This window comes from Chroicocephalus ridibundus, chromosome 2 (genome assembly GCF_963924245.1).
Source record: "Chroicocephalus ridibundus chromosome 2, bChrRid1.1, whole genome shotgun sequence".
NCBI classification, from domain to species: Eukaryota; Metazoa; Chordata; class Aves; order Charadriiformes; family Laridae; genus Chroicocephalus; species Chroicocephalus ridibundus.
In genome coordinates, this window is record NC_086285.1 from 93,908,513 (window position 1) to 93,921,221 (window position 12,709).

General features: G+C 40.5%; 1 protein-coding gene across 10 annotated transcripts in view; it reads left to right on the top strand.

Annotated features, from left to right (window-relative positions):
• The window catches only part of IKZF1 (IKAROS family zinc finger 1), a 71,839-nt gene that overhangs the window by 14,743 nt on the left and 44,387 nt on the right, over nucleotides 1-12,709 (top strand). For all 10 annotated transcript variants that reach the window (XM_063326222.1, XM_063326220.1, XM_063326221.1 and 7 more), the window contains one exon: nucleotides 5,879-5,998. In XM_063326222.1, coding sequence (XP_063182292.1) covers nucleotides 5,879-5,998 — 120 coding nt within the window. The remainder of the gene's footprint in view (nucleotides 1-5,878; nucleotides 5,999-12,709) is intronic.

Genomic DNA, 12,709 nt, shown 5'->3' on the forward strand with positions numbered 1-12,709 from the left:
AATGAAATAAAACCTGTCCTATACATGCTGTGCATGGAGCGCGTGTGGCCCTAGCAGAAAAAGCAGCAGGGTTTTAATCCTTTAGGCAGACGAAGCATTGTGGATCTGCTCCGAGTGGTGAGAGGTGCTGTGATTCCAGCCCAGCTCCTCTGCCTGCTGCAGGAGCCCTTTCCTGCTTGCGTGAGCTCCTGGGAGCAGGAGTGCTGACCTCCTCTTCCTCTGCAGCAGTACAGGCTCCCCTGGATACCCACACCTAACCTTTGTAGTATTTTTGACAACGGCATTAATCTGAGCTCCACACCTGCCACCTCTTACCAGGGCATTGCTTTTAATTCTTTCGACATGGGGAGGAGTAGTGTGCGAGGTGCTGCCTTGAGTCAAGGAGTGGGTTAGAAAGTCACACACTTTGCCTTTCTCATGGGCTGCCTATCCCCTTCAGAGGGAAGATTTGCAAGAAACTTTGCCGTTTTGAATGTTTGTGTATATGTAAATATATGTATGTAATATATGTATATGTAGGTATATCATTCGTAGCTCTGAAAGTTTTCCAGGATTTGAACAACTGTAGTACTTTCCTTTAGCTCTTCTAGCAAATCATGTGATGAGAATAGTACTATTCTGTGATGAGAGAGGGTTCTCTTAAAAACAAATATATATATATATATATATCAGTGTAAGAAAAATTTTACCTCTGACAAGAGGCAGACCTACATAAACAGATTACAGAAAAAAATAATCTGCTTTGAACTCTTCCTGCTGTTCCTGTCACTGAGCATCTGGTACTTTTTGTGAGCAGAGCCTGTGGATTGTATTGGGTTGTTAGCTGGATTTGTGAACAACCGGCCAACGAAAGAACTTGCTAATTTACTTTCATTTATGATCTGAGTTGTGTGTGAACTCAGCCTTCTGGAAACAGGAGTTTGTCAGATTAGGTTCCACAGATAATTGGCTTTTCATAAGCTCTTGCTAGACCTGAAAAGTAGAGGATATGAAAGTACAGGGATGTTACCTAATCTTTCTCATAGGCTGGCAAATCCAGAAAGGAGTTTTCCCCCTCTTCCCCTCCTTCTGGGGTTCTATGTGCTTCTAGGATGCTTTCTTGCATTATGATGGAGCTCTACTATATACTGGGAGCCAGTTAGACAATTGCACAGTTTCAGGAGCGTGAGATTGTCTTGTCAGCTTAAAAACACTTTTATTTATTTCTCCTGCTTTGTGATTAATGCTTGTCAGGTGTAGCTTATTCTCTGAGCCTATGGAATTAGGTGAGTTGGTTCACTAGCACTTGGCTGTATTTAAAAAAAATAAAAAAAAAGAAAAAATAAAATTGGGGGGGTTGTTCCTTGGGGTTTTTTTGTTTTGTTTTTTAACCCAGAAATAAAATAGGTCTCTAGAAACAGTCTTCTCAATTCAAAAGCAGTGTTTAGTGGCCTTGTGCTTTACGCAGCTGTGGCTGACTCAGGTGTGGCAGGGCCGAGCCAGGCCAAGAGAGTGTAAAACAAGTGTGAGTGAGCCAAACCCTGCGTGCGCACAGGCATTCCCGCTTCTGGGAATCCAGGCATGGCTGGCTCCTAGAGGAACTGAAATACCGTGTGACTAGCGCAGAGTTCACACTTTTTATTTTCCTCTTGAAAGTGATATTTCATGAGGCAAGCAGTTGCAGTTCTGAAATGAGGAGAGAGCTGACATACATTTAACCAAACGGTATCCGGCACCCATACAAGAGAGTCAGAAAACACAGATAATATCTCACTTAACAAGCAGTATTTTTCCTGCCTTTTTTTTTTCTTTTTTTTCTTTTTTTTTTCTTCTTAGTTCTATGGCCTAACAGTTCAGGAAAGTGAAAAAACAATACAAATGTTTCCACATCTAACATAAAAAGATCCCCCTAGCACCAACCAGGCTGTGCCACACTCTGCAAAAGCAGGAAGAAGAGTTTTGTATTTGATGTTCTTGCTAGGTCCTGGGAAGGTGGAAATGAGTGTATCCTGGGCTGGTATCTCCTACCTGCGAACCTGGCTCTTGTCCCAGAGCAACTCTGTTCTCATCACTGGAGGTTTGAGCTTCCACTAGTGAATTGGGTTGTAACCGTCATCCAGAAAAATGTGTATGTTGCTTTTCTTGCATAGCTTCTCCACCAGTTCTAGTGTTTCCATAAAAAACAACCCTCAGGTATTAAATACACCCAATATTAGTTTGTGAAAGGGTATAGAATGAGATTTCTGAAAGAAATCCTCCCCTGGCTTTCTTTTTAGCAGTCGTAGTTCCAGCGGCACCATCCTGTCAATGAACTGAGTTGTTCTCAAAACGCAATGGATATGTTAAAGAAACACCAGGCTTACCAACTTTGGTAGGAATAAAGGATGCATAAAACCTTACTGGGCTAGGCACTTTGTTCCCTTCCGCTCTTTCCTCGTGTCTTTATCGCTAGGGCAGAGATGAGGAAACTCAAGTAGAGAGAAGTTGAGGGTCTTACCAGGCACTGTTGATAGGTTAGGCATTTCTCTGACAGTTTTCATACAGAAATGGCAGTGTTTGGAAATCTGAGACCATCTTTCAGAGCTTCAGGATGAATTGGGGGAATGTATGATCCAGCCTGCCGTTAAGTTATCTCCATTTATGACGTAACCAAAGGCACCACGGATCAGCGGCAGTGCCAGAAACAGAACTTCAACTCTACAGCTCCCTTGTCTTTTTCATTTGATACATCAGATGGGTCTTTATAAAAATTTAAAAAAGACACCCCCCCACCGCAAAATTAGATTGCATTGCTTATGCTTTGCTTCTTATTTTTGAGGAAAAATATAAAATAGGAATGGAATAAATCTATGGTACTTTGCTCTGTTATGTGACATTTTAGTAATTTACCCCTGTATTTGCCACTAGATGGATTTTTCTAGCTCCATCCCTTCAACTAGTTATTGTTCTGGACATGCCTGTTAGAAATTAAATGGGAAACTGTTCCCTCCTTTCCTCCACCCGCTTTCCATTTCTAAATTCATTGGCAAAAGGATGTTAGCGAGATTGCATATCTGTAAGATTACTATGCAGTAGTGAACTTATCATGGTGTAACAATTTAGATGTAGTTAAGGCATGAAATACAAATATCATGCTTTAGAATTCAAGACACAGAGCTCAACAAATATATCTAGTTTAAATCCACTATTTTTACCCTGCCTTTTTGCATGCAGGGATTTCTCGATCATGTGTAACAGGAAGAAATCAAATGATATGAAATGAGTCATTAAAGACAAGTTTACTAAGTTTTCTTAACTGCAGTCTCCTGCAAACAGGGAAGTGTACCAGATCTTCAGCTTCTGCTCCACCAAGTCTGTGAGGCTAGTCTGATTCAGGCCACCTGGGCAAATGGCTATTAATTTAAGAAGTACAAGATTGGTATTTGTTTAGTGAACCAAACAGTTCACCATAAACTGTGAAAGTACTGGTCTGCTAGCAGGTTTCTATTCCAAAAGACTGCTTTGACTTATCTTCAGAGCCTCCTACTTAGCCTGCTTACTGCAGGATGCCTAATTACACACTAAGAAAGTTTTGATTTTGTTTGCTATCTGTTATCTCATAGCTCCGATATTATATGTTTATATTGATTTGTAGCCAAAAAAGCCTTCAGGTTTTTAGGGTGTTCTTCTGAATTTAGACTAAGTGAAAGCATCCGTTTCCATTGTTGTAATTAGGAGCACAATTTGAACCTTGGAAGATGCAGGTGGCTTTTGATTACTATTACTTTTTAACAAATTTCCTTAACCTGCATGTAGCATCAAGAGAGCTGATTCTGACGGGACTGCCTCTTGCCCCCGATTAAACTTCTGGGTTTTTGCTTTTGGTTTTTTTTGGGGGGAGAAGTGTTGAAAAAGCAGAAATATTTCATCTGTGTTTCCTCCCCCTTACGTCCTATCTGTTAGAGATACCTCAGCTTGGCAGGATGGGACTTGCATTGGAAAGTTGCTGGCAGTTCTTTAAGTTCCTTACATCCCATAAAAATACTGCAGAAAACTACAGGAATAACTAAATAAGGAGCTAAACAGTGAAAGGCAAAAGCTGTTTTAATGAACTTCCTGCTTTTACTTTCCTCTGCTGTAAAATTCATAGTCCTTCTTTTCCATTTACGCAATCCACCTTCGCTCTTGCACTCGCATCCAGTGGGTGTGATTTTAAGAATAGCCCGCAGAAGCTGGAGACGGGAGGACCTTATGAAATCATCTAGTCGGTCCCTCTGCCACTGCAGGACTGTTGCTTCCTTACCCTTGAGTCCTCTGGCTGCAGTTTTAGATCGTTCACCTAATGCCACTCCCACCACTCCTGCTCAGAGGCTACTCCACAGGCTGATAGGCGCATCATTAAGAAATGCAATCACCCACTTATTTCGTTCATTTAAACCTAGATTTGTGCAAACAACCCAAGCCAGCTATTTTAGAAGATGACTTAAACCTACCTGTCATTTCCCCCCCTGTCATGATCAGTATAGATTGGGCAGCACAATGCTTTGCTTCATCCAGGAGGTTGGGAGGAAAACCTTTTCTTCTTTCAGGTCAAATCCATAACTGGCATTACCAGACTGTTGTCACTTAAGTAAGGTATATTTGTTTTAATTTTTCATTTTCTGTGAAGTGATTTCAGAGTTACTTAATATTTGTTTGTTAATGAGGGAATCCTCATTAGAAAAAAAACACTAATTTGCTAGGCCTTTGTGCCATGAAATTACTGCCCCTGCTGGTGTGCTGATTACCACAGGCTGTCTAATAGATTGCATCAATGTAAATCGGTAACATCTCCATTTTGGAGACAAAGGTCTTATGTGAACATTACTGAGTTCAGATCCTGTTCTGGGCCTATTCCATTCTTTGCTATTAATGCAAAGACCAGTCTTTTAGTAATGGTCGATGAAACTAATCACTTAGATAATTCTTTTGGTAGTTGTTTCCAAGACTTGCTTTTGTCACAGATGTGTGAAGTAAACTTAAAAGAAGCCCTGCAAGGCAGGGATAGTACTGTGGGCAGGACATGTATCCTGTGACTGAAAGCTAAACGAAGAAACTTCATTTCTGGAAGTGCAGTACTTAGCAAGGGAGTTATTTTCCTTATTGTATTGCGTTCTGCACTAAACCAATTCCATAATACTTAAAACACACTAAAGCACCAGAGTGTTTTCTTCTTCAAAACCTTGTGTACACAAGATACTGGGGTTTGTTTCCTCTTTACAAATAAGATGTGATAAAACCCTTGAAGTCATTTTTTGGCTGCTAATTGTCTATGTTTTAGGAAGTCCCAGGTACTTAATTACTTGTAGGCACAAGGACAAGCCAAAGCTTGATCTGTGGGTGTTAGTGAAGCTTGCTGAAGATGTAGTTGAATGTTTTGTTGGAGATAAAATTTCATTTTTTGGGTAGTTCTGTTAGAGACCCAGGATACTTGTGGGTTAGACTTCACTATGTTATTGAAGCAAATCCAGATGTGCTCTGAAGGAGCATTTGTGGAAGAAAAAAGGATTTTTACAAAAGATGACCATTTGATAATCTTTGTAATCTGTCAGTCTACATGGACCAAACCTGATCTTCTGAGCATAGCAGCTGAAAAAATGTCCACGTGTGTTACAAATATCCAAAAGGGTAAGACTGATAACTGTGTATCCAGTAAATCTGGAAGAGACACGGGCCATGCATTCTTTTCACAAATATAATTCCCCTGTATTCAAAAGAAGCTTTCTCTGCAGGACGGCAGGTTTTGGTCCAAAGAATGTCGTGCTTTTAGTAGTGTTTAGGCTTTTTGTTAAGTTTTATTTGGTTTGTGGTTCCTCTTATGGTATTATTTGAAAATGAGGCTACCCTGATGACTCAATGATGCTACTTTCTTCACTACTAGGCAAGGAAAGTCCTCCAATTAGTGACGTCCCAGATGATGCAGATGAACCTATGCCTGTACCAGAGGACCTTTCAACTAGTACTGGAGGACAACAGAATGCTAAGAATGAGAGAGTCTTGGGTAAGATGACTAGTCCACTCTGATAAGAAATATTAGTATATAATATGCTAATAATGTTAAAGTACTATATAGCAAGCTGGTATACAAGCAGGTCCTGTGCCTTTTCATCTTGTTCAACACAGGATTACTCAGGTGCTTAGTGGGTTTTTTTGTACAACCTTCTCTTTTGGAAAGGCATTCTGAAGGACAGCAAGCCTTTTCATCCACAGAGAAGTTATAAAGATCCTACTATTCCTCTTATTTCTAAAGCATGACCAATTGCATGAAATTTTGCCCAAGAAAGATGGTTTTCATTCTGCATAGGAAATGGAATTAAATATGTGGTTCCAGGTCAAAATTATCTGAACTTAAATTTGATAAAGATTCAGTTAACTCTCAGGTATTTTTATTATTCTTTTTACTATTTATTTGAGTGCTATCTTGAATGTTATCTGCTATTCAGATTTCTCCAGAAATGCCATATTAGAACACACATAGTATTCATATCTTTCAGATTCCAATATCTGATCTTCATTTATCCTTGATTTTTTTTTAACTGAGACAACTTTAAAAAACACTTGAATTTTATTCTTCTAGGTAAAAGTCCACAATTGATAAAGTCTGTTGGATTAAAATAAATTATTGTCCAGACATGATTTTGCAAAATGCTGGTTCTTCTTAGGGATCCCAGACTCCGCACCAAGGACCGGTAATGCTGCTGACCACTGCATGCATCAGCTCACATGTAGTCCCCTAAAAAAGACTAGGTGATATTACTTGAGCATGATGGTTGTTTAGTAGTAGGAAAAAATAAATAAGAAAAAAAATGCACAGAATGCTGTGATCAATGCCCTATATGATAAAAATATCTCAAGAGAGTAGTGACTATCAAAATATGTTTGTTTATCCACAAATAAAAGTATTACTTAGCATTTTTACATTCCTGTTGTAAGAATGAGGGTCAGGGTGGAAGACTGTCACCCTGAGATTGCAAGTGCCTTTAAATGTTATTGTCTAAGGAAGTCAAATAAAGGATGGTAGCTGGACATGAAGGCACAGAAGGCAAAATAATCAAGTCAAGGTAATACAGCAAGATGGCATCAGCATTAGGAACAGAGCCTACTCCCAAACTCCAGCACTAGCTAGTAGGGAATGGAGCATCTTCTGTATCTTCACTATATTTACAACTTGATCCCCTCTTACCAAAAATGTAAGCGTAAAGTTCAGCTCCTACCTGCATATTGACCTACCTTATGAACAAATTAATTTTTAAAAATGTTTTTTAATAATCTGATCCCTTACCCTAGTGCTTTTTTTCTCAGTCCAAAGCTCTTTGGATAAAATCTTGCCTTTACTGCTCGTAAACAAACAAACACACAGGATTTTTGATTGCATTGAATTTACTTCACCTCACAAATATCACAGAGAACCAGCAAAGATGAAATTTACATTTGCTGATGATATAACGATTCTCCCAATAGTTCAATTATTTATCAGTATAAACACATATTAAAAGTTTCTGTAATCAATGAAGGAGAAAATGTTATCTGTGGTCCCCTAAATATGATAAGTTCCATCTGTTGTTCTCATTAGTTTTACTTTGTGCATTCAGCAATAAATTAGATGTTCCATGTCCTAACTTCAACATTTTTTTCTACAGCCACTTTCTCTGCTCATAGCTCTTTGGTTTTGAAGGGTCACATCTTGTAGTGAGACATTTACCATAGTCAACAGAAACAAAGACAATTCACAGTACTTTGTTTTATGGATGATCTTAACTGTAGATATCAACTCCAGCTCTTGCAATGTTTGTCTTTTCTGTAAAGCTGCATACACTCTTGCCTCTTCTGCTGCTCCTTTTTCTAGCCCTAAACTAACTTTTTGAAAACAGTATACTGAAAAAATCAATTCTCCTTTTTCACAAAAAGGGTCTGAACACATGCCCAAACATATCAGGAGCCGTATGATTGCTATGCACATTCTGGATCATAATCAAAAGAAAATAAACTAGGGATAAACCGATGCCTTAGGAGTGGTGTTTGTCCTGTATGATCCCATAGATGAAGGGGACTGTCTTTCTACGTATGCAGTGGCATGGCAGTGTAGACAGGCTTGGTGTTCAGTGCAAGGCTCTCATCTCTAAGTCCTAAGATCTGTTTCTCATCTCTATTTTAATCACCAAAGTCAGGTAGAAAAGGATGATCTGAGTAGTAGCTGAAGTACTTTGAAGAATGATAGGCAGGAGAGTATTGTAGAGATTCACTGATATTATATCTATATCTATATCTATATATATATATATCTATCTCATACCTGGGAGACTGTGGCCTATGATAACTGACAGGCGATGCACATGAGCAGATACGACCAGGCAACAATTTTTCTATTTATGACTTTCCTAATGTCCCATCTGCTTCCTTTGTCAAAAGGGAATCCCCTATGCACTTTGCTACGCGTCAACATATGATTTACAGTGCATTCCACTTAATCTGTAAAACCTGAGAGATCAGCTGTCCATACGGCATGCAGTGAAGAAGGATCATTTGAGTCAGACATTTATCGAAGAGGGCCACGAGGCTCTGGAGGACTTTTTTGTACATGTAGTGTTATAGAGGTAACAACAGAAATTGCAGTTTGTTAAATGAAAAGAGTAAGTATTTACCTCATCTTACTAAAATTAGGTGAGAAATTTTAATCAGCCTGTGAGATAGAAATGTTCAAATGACCGTTTGCTTACTCAGATTTGTAGTAACACTTCATGAAACCTTTAACCCTGAAGTCAAAAGTTTAATTACCTTTTTCATCAATTTAGCATTTTGAAGGTCAAAGATTAGGGGAAATAAGCTATTTTTAGAAAAGAAAGATAGGCTGTAGCTCCTCTGCATATTTTCAAAAGAGACTTTTCAAAAAAGACTGAGACTTGAACATGGTGCTATAGACCTGATAGAGCGAACCATTTGAAACATCTCTCCCACTCTGAGAATGAAGGTGCATTAGACTTCAGAAGCTAAAGTATGCGATTCACTTGACAGATTTTATTGGGTGCCTTCAGAGTTTGAATGTCTCACTTAAAATTACTAGAGAGGGTGCAAATTTCACAAGGGTGGCATCCAGAGGTTCATGAAATGTGTGCTTTGACTTGTATCCCCAGACAAAGGCACCCAAGACACATGCTGCTTCTGACCCATGCAAAAACCATAAGCAGGTGTGAAAAGGTCATTTGTGGGAGTAAAGTCATCAACAGTTTCTAGTAATAACTCCAAGCAGCACAGAAAAGCAGAAACATGTTAAAAGACGTGTTCTGATCAATGCTACGTGTCTTAATTTCCTTGATAAGTTTGCTATGTTTTTAATGTTGTAACTCCCAGAATGCCACTATGTGTTGAGCAGCTTCCTCCTGCAAACTTCATTCCTGCTGCTTTGTCCACTAGGTCTTCCTTTGTTGTCCTCTTCTCCATCCTTAGTTTCCTTCTGAGGCTGATCTGGCACCTATAGCCTTTTTTTTTTTTTTTTTTTTTTTTAACTCTACTCACCCACCTGCTCTACATTTCGTTTTTCTAGAAAACACAGGGGATGTTTTCAGACAACCAAAGAGCTAGTTTTTCATAGCTCCCTAAGGCATTAGAGACTCTGTTTTACCATCTCTGCTAAATATCCTTTTGAAATTTTGATCTAAGTTATTTAGAAATGCACATCCCACTGAAATTCCATTCCATTAAGAATTAGTGCTTTGCAGCCTATTTTGGACAGGCAGCCCTGTTTCCCATGCTAACCTATAACATAGGAGCGGATTTGAAATACCTTCTGCTGATTCTTGCTGTCTCCGTTCAAGTTTCAGGTTAAATGTTGCATGCGCCTTTTGTGGATAATCAGTACTGAACATCCTGTATGTGGTAGACAGTTGCAATTTAGGGCTGGGACTGTATCCTAATTCAAGCCACGCGTGGGAAGCTAATGATTCAGTGGGCTGTAGGTCAGACCCTACTTCATGCAGAAAAAGCCATTTGCTGCAGTGGTAGCATTTGCCTAGAAAGGCATGCAGTACCTTCCTTTTTCCGTAACTGCCCATACCGTAGCTGGCCATCGATGGGTAAAAACCGAAAAGCCATCTAACAGTGTTATTGGCCTCAGGAAGAGGCTGTGGGCTCACCATTTCTGTGAAGGCAGCTGTATGATGCTGAAGATGAGCATTAGACTTCCAACGGAAGTCAAGGGTTTCTCACTGAAAGAAGTGATCACCACCGTAGTCACAGATTACAGTCTGGACCTGGAATATATAATGCGTACAGATACTCTTCTTTCTGAGAGAAAGAGGTGGGGAGAACTCATCTCACAAAATTGTGTTGAAACTGTTGGACAACTGACAGAAGGTGCCCAAAGTAACAAATCAAAGTGACCCTAGACATCAATGGGAGACAGATGAGATTTATATGAAGTTATAAACTCTCTATTTGTTTGAAATAAAGGACACTAGTATGGGAAGAGACGTTAAAAGCAAAGAGCTTTTTGACATTTTTCTCCTCCAGTGGGAAATGTCAAGTGACTGTTGTTACCTCCCTCGCACAACCCAGTTACTGAAGCAGAAACCCGTGTAGCTGCAGAGCCTCGGTGCCTGGCATCACTGGGAACCTGGCAGTGCCTTCGCATCTTGGGGTCTTCCCTCCCAGCCACGGGCATTAAGAGGTGGTAACCTGCACAAGTAGCTAGTTACTGGTGCAGGCAAGTGTCCTCCTCCTGAGCTGCTTCAGCGCTTTCTTTCCTTAAAAGGAGCTCAACCATTTGAGAGCACGGACACAAGCATTGCTGAGGGGCCACCAGGCCAACCACAACAGCTTCCCATTACATCAATCTGCTGCAACTCACACATAGCTGGGTGGAGGCAAAGTGTGGAAAGGCTGCAGACGGAGGGGAGAAGGGAGTAAAGCCAAAAGGGGAAGTGCCCCACCCTAGCTTGCAAAATGAGTCCTGTTGCTCGAGACAGGTCCAGCTCGCTGCTGTCCCAGCATTTCTGTAGGGCAGGGAAAGGGATGAGGAAAAAGACTGCCAAAGCTAAACATCTTTGTGTGCTCCTCCTGTAGCAGCTCAGTGGCTACGAAGGCAGTGCATTGTGTATGAGTAATCTAATGCACGTGTGGTATGTGTGCGCATGGACACGTAATCATTCAGAGACCTAAAGTAACCTGGAGGGCTGTGTAATGTGTTTTACTTGCTGGGGTTTCAGATGGACATCTCTGTTGCTCAAAGGTATGAAAGCATGCAGGAATTTTAAATAATTGCTGATGATTGCTGTCTCACCTGATGTAGCTCTACTGTCTCTGAGAGCAGAGCGAAAATTTGTTTCAAGATGGTTTGGGGGGCTTTAAGAATTGTCTTTAACCCTCCACGATGAAACAGGGCTTAAAAGTCCAACTGAGGAGGCATCTGAAGGAATTGAAAAACTTGTAACTAAAATATTTTAGGAACTTTTAAAAATAGGGAAGTTGGGAATCTCCCATCTTGTTTGGTCTGAAGCCCCTATTTCTATTCCCAAAGTACTAGTCCCCAGTATGGCCTGGCACTGCATGCTTGGAGGTCCTGCCAGTATGACTTACCTGTTTTTCCAGGGAACACAGGAGATATTTTTGACAGGATTATTTTCATTCTGTATGGAAAACCCTTCTGGGAATTTGTATAGAGAACGATGGCGGTGATTTAGTGGGAGACAGCATGTAACGAATTTCATGAATGACCTTATATATGCTGTATGGAATATACAGTATATACCAGGCTTCAAAGGTATGTTTTGCACGTGCATAGTGTGAAACAGTGTATACGGTATATACATCTAGCTATATGGGGCTGCTGGGAAGCTGAGGAATTGGCCACACTGCCAGAGGCAAGTTCTGCTCAATGTAATGACCTAGGACTTAGCAAAATATGCATGAATTTTCATAAGGCCAGTGAAAAACAGCCGTCTTACTGAAGGCAAATTCCTTTATCAAATTTAAAAATGCTTGCTGCAAGTGATGGAGGTTGAACGTTTTCAAAACAAACTTGCAAGTAGTTTCTCGAAGGGAGGGCAAGCCAGTTTGGAAAGGAGAGATGGGGCAGAGACACGGGGTAAGCAGGCACGTAAAAATTTGTTCTCTCATGCAGACAGAGAGCATGATAAAATCAAATTCTTGAGAGGAGGATCCTAGTTGATCCTAGAAGTGAGTCTTATTCCATCTTGCAAGGAGTTTTAACTCTCCTCGCCCATTTGGTAGAAATATGGTTTCTGTTGCCACTATGTGGCAACACGACATTGCAGTGGGTGGTGAAGCTATGGGTTTTTTTTCCCTTATTTCTCCAGAGCTATGGAGCTGTGGCAAATTTCATGAGCGCCTGCTGGGTACTGTTGTGTTTTCAGAGGGGAACATCAGTGCAAAAGCCAGGGAAAGCCTGGGAGCTGTGCAAGTTTTGTTGCTTCATCTCTGAGAAAGCGGCGAGCGTTGTTTGAACTGGAGAGATGCAGTGTGTTTAGCTGTGTGGCTTTTAGGTACGGATATGGAGCCTGCTGATCTAATCTGCAGTTAAAGGAAGTTGTCTTTATCTGAGCAGAAGAGATGTGCCTCAGAGATAAGCCCCATTCTAGCTCGGGAGTTAAAATTATCTAGCAGGATCTCAGCCGTGGCTGCAGCACAACTCAGAAATACAGGGCTCTGGCTGGAAGAGGGGCATATTTTAAACTGGGGAGGACCTCTATAACTGCAG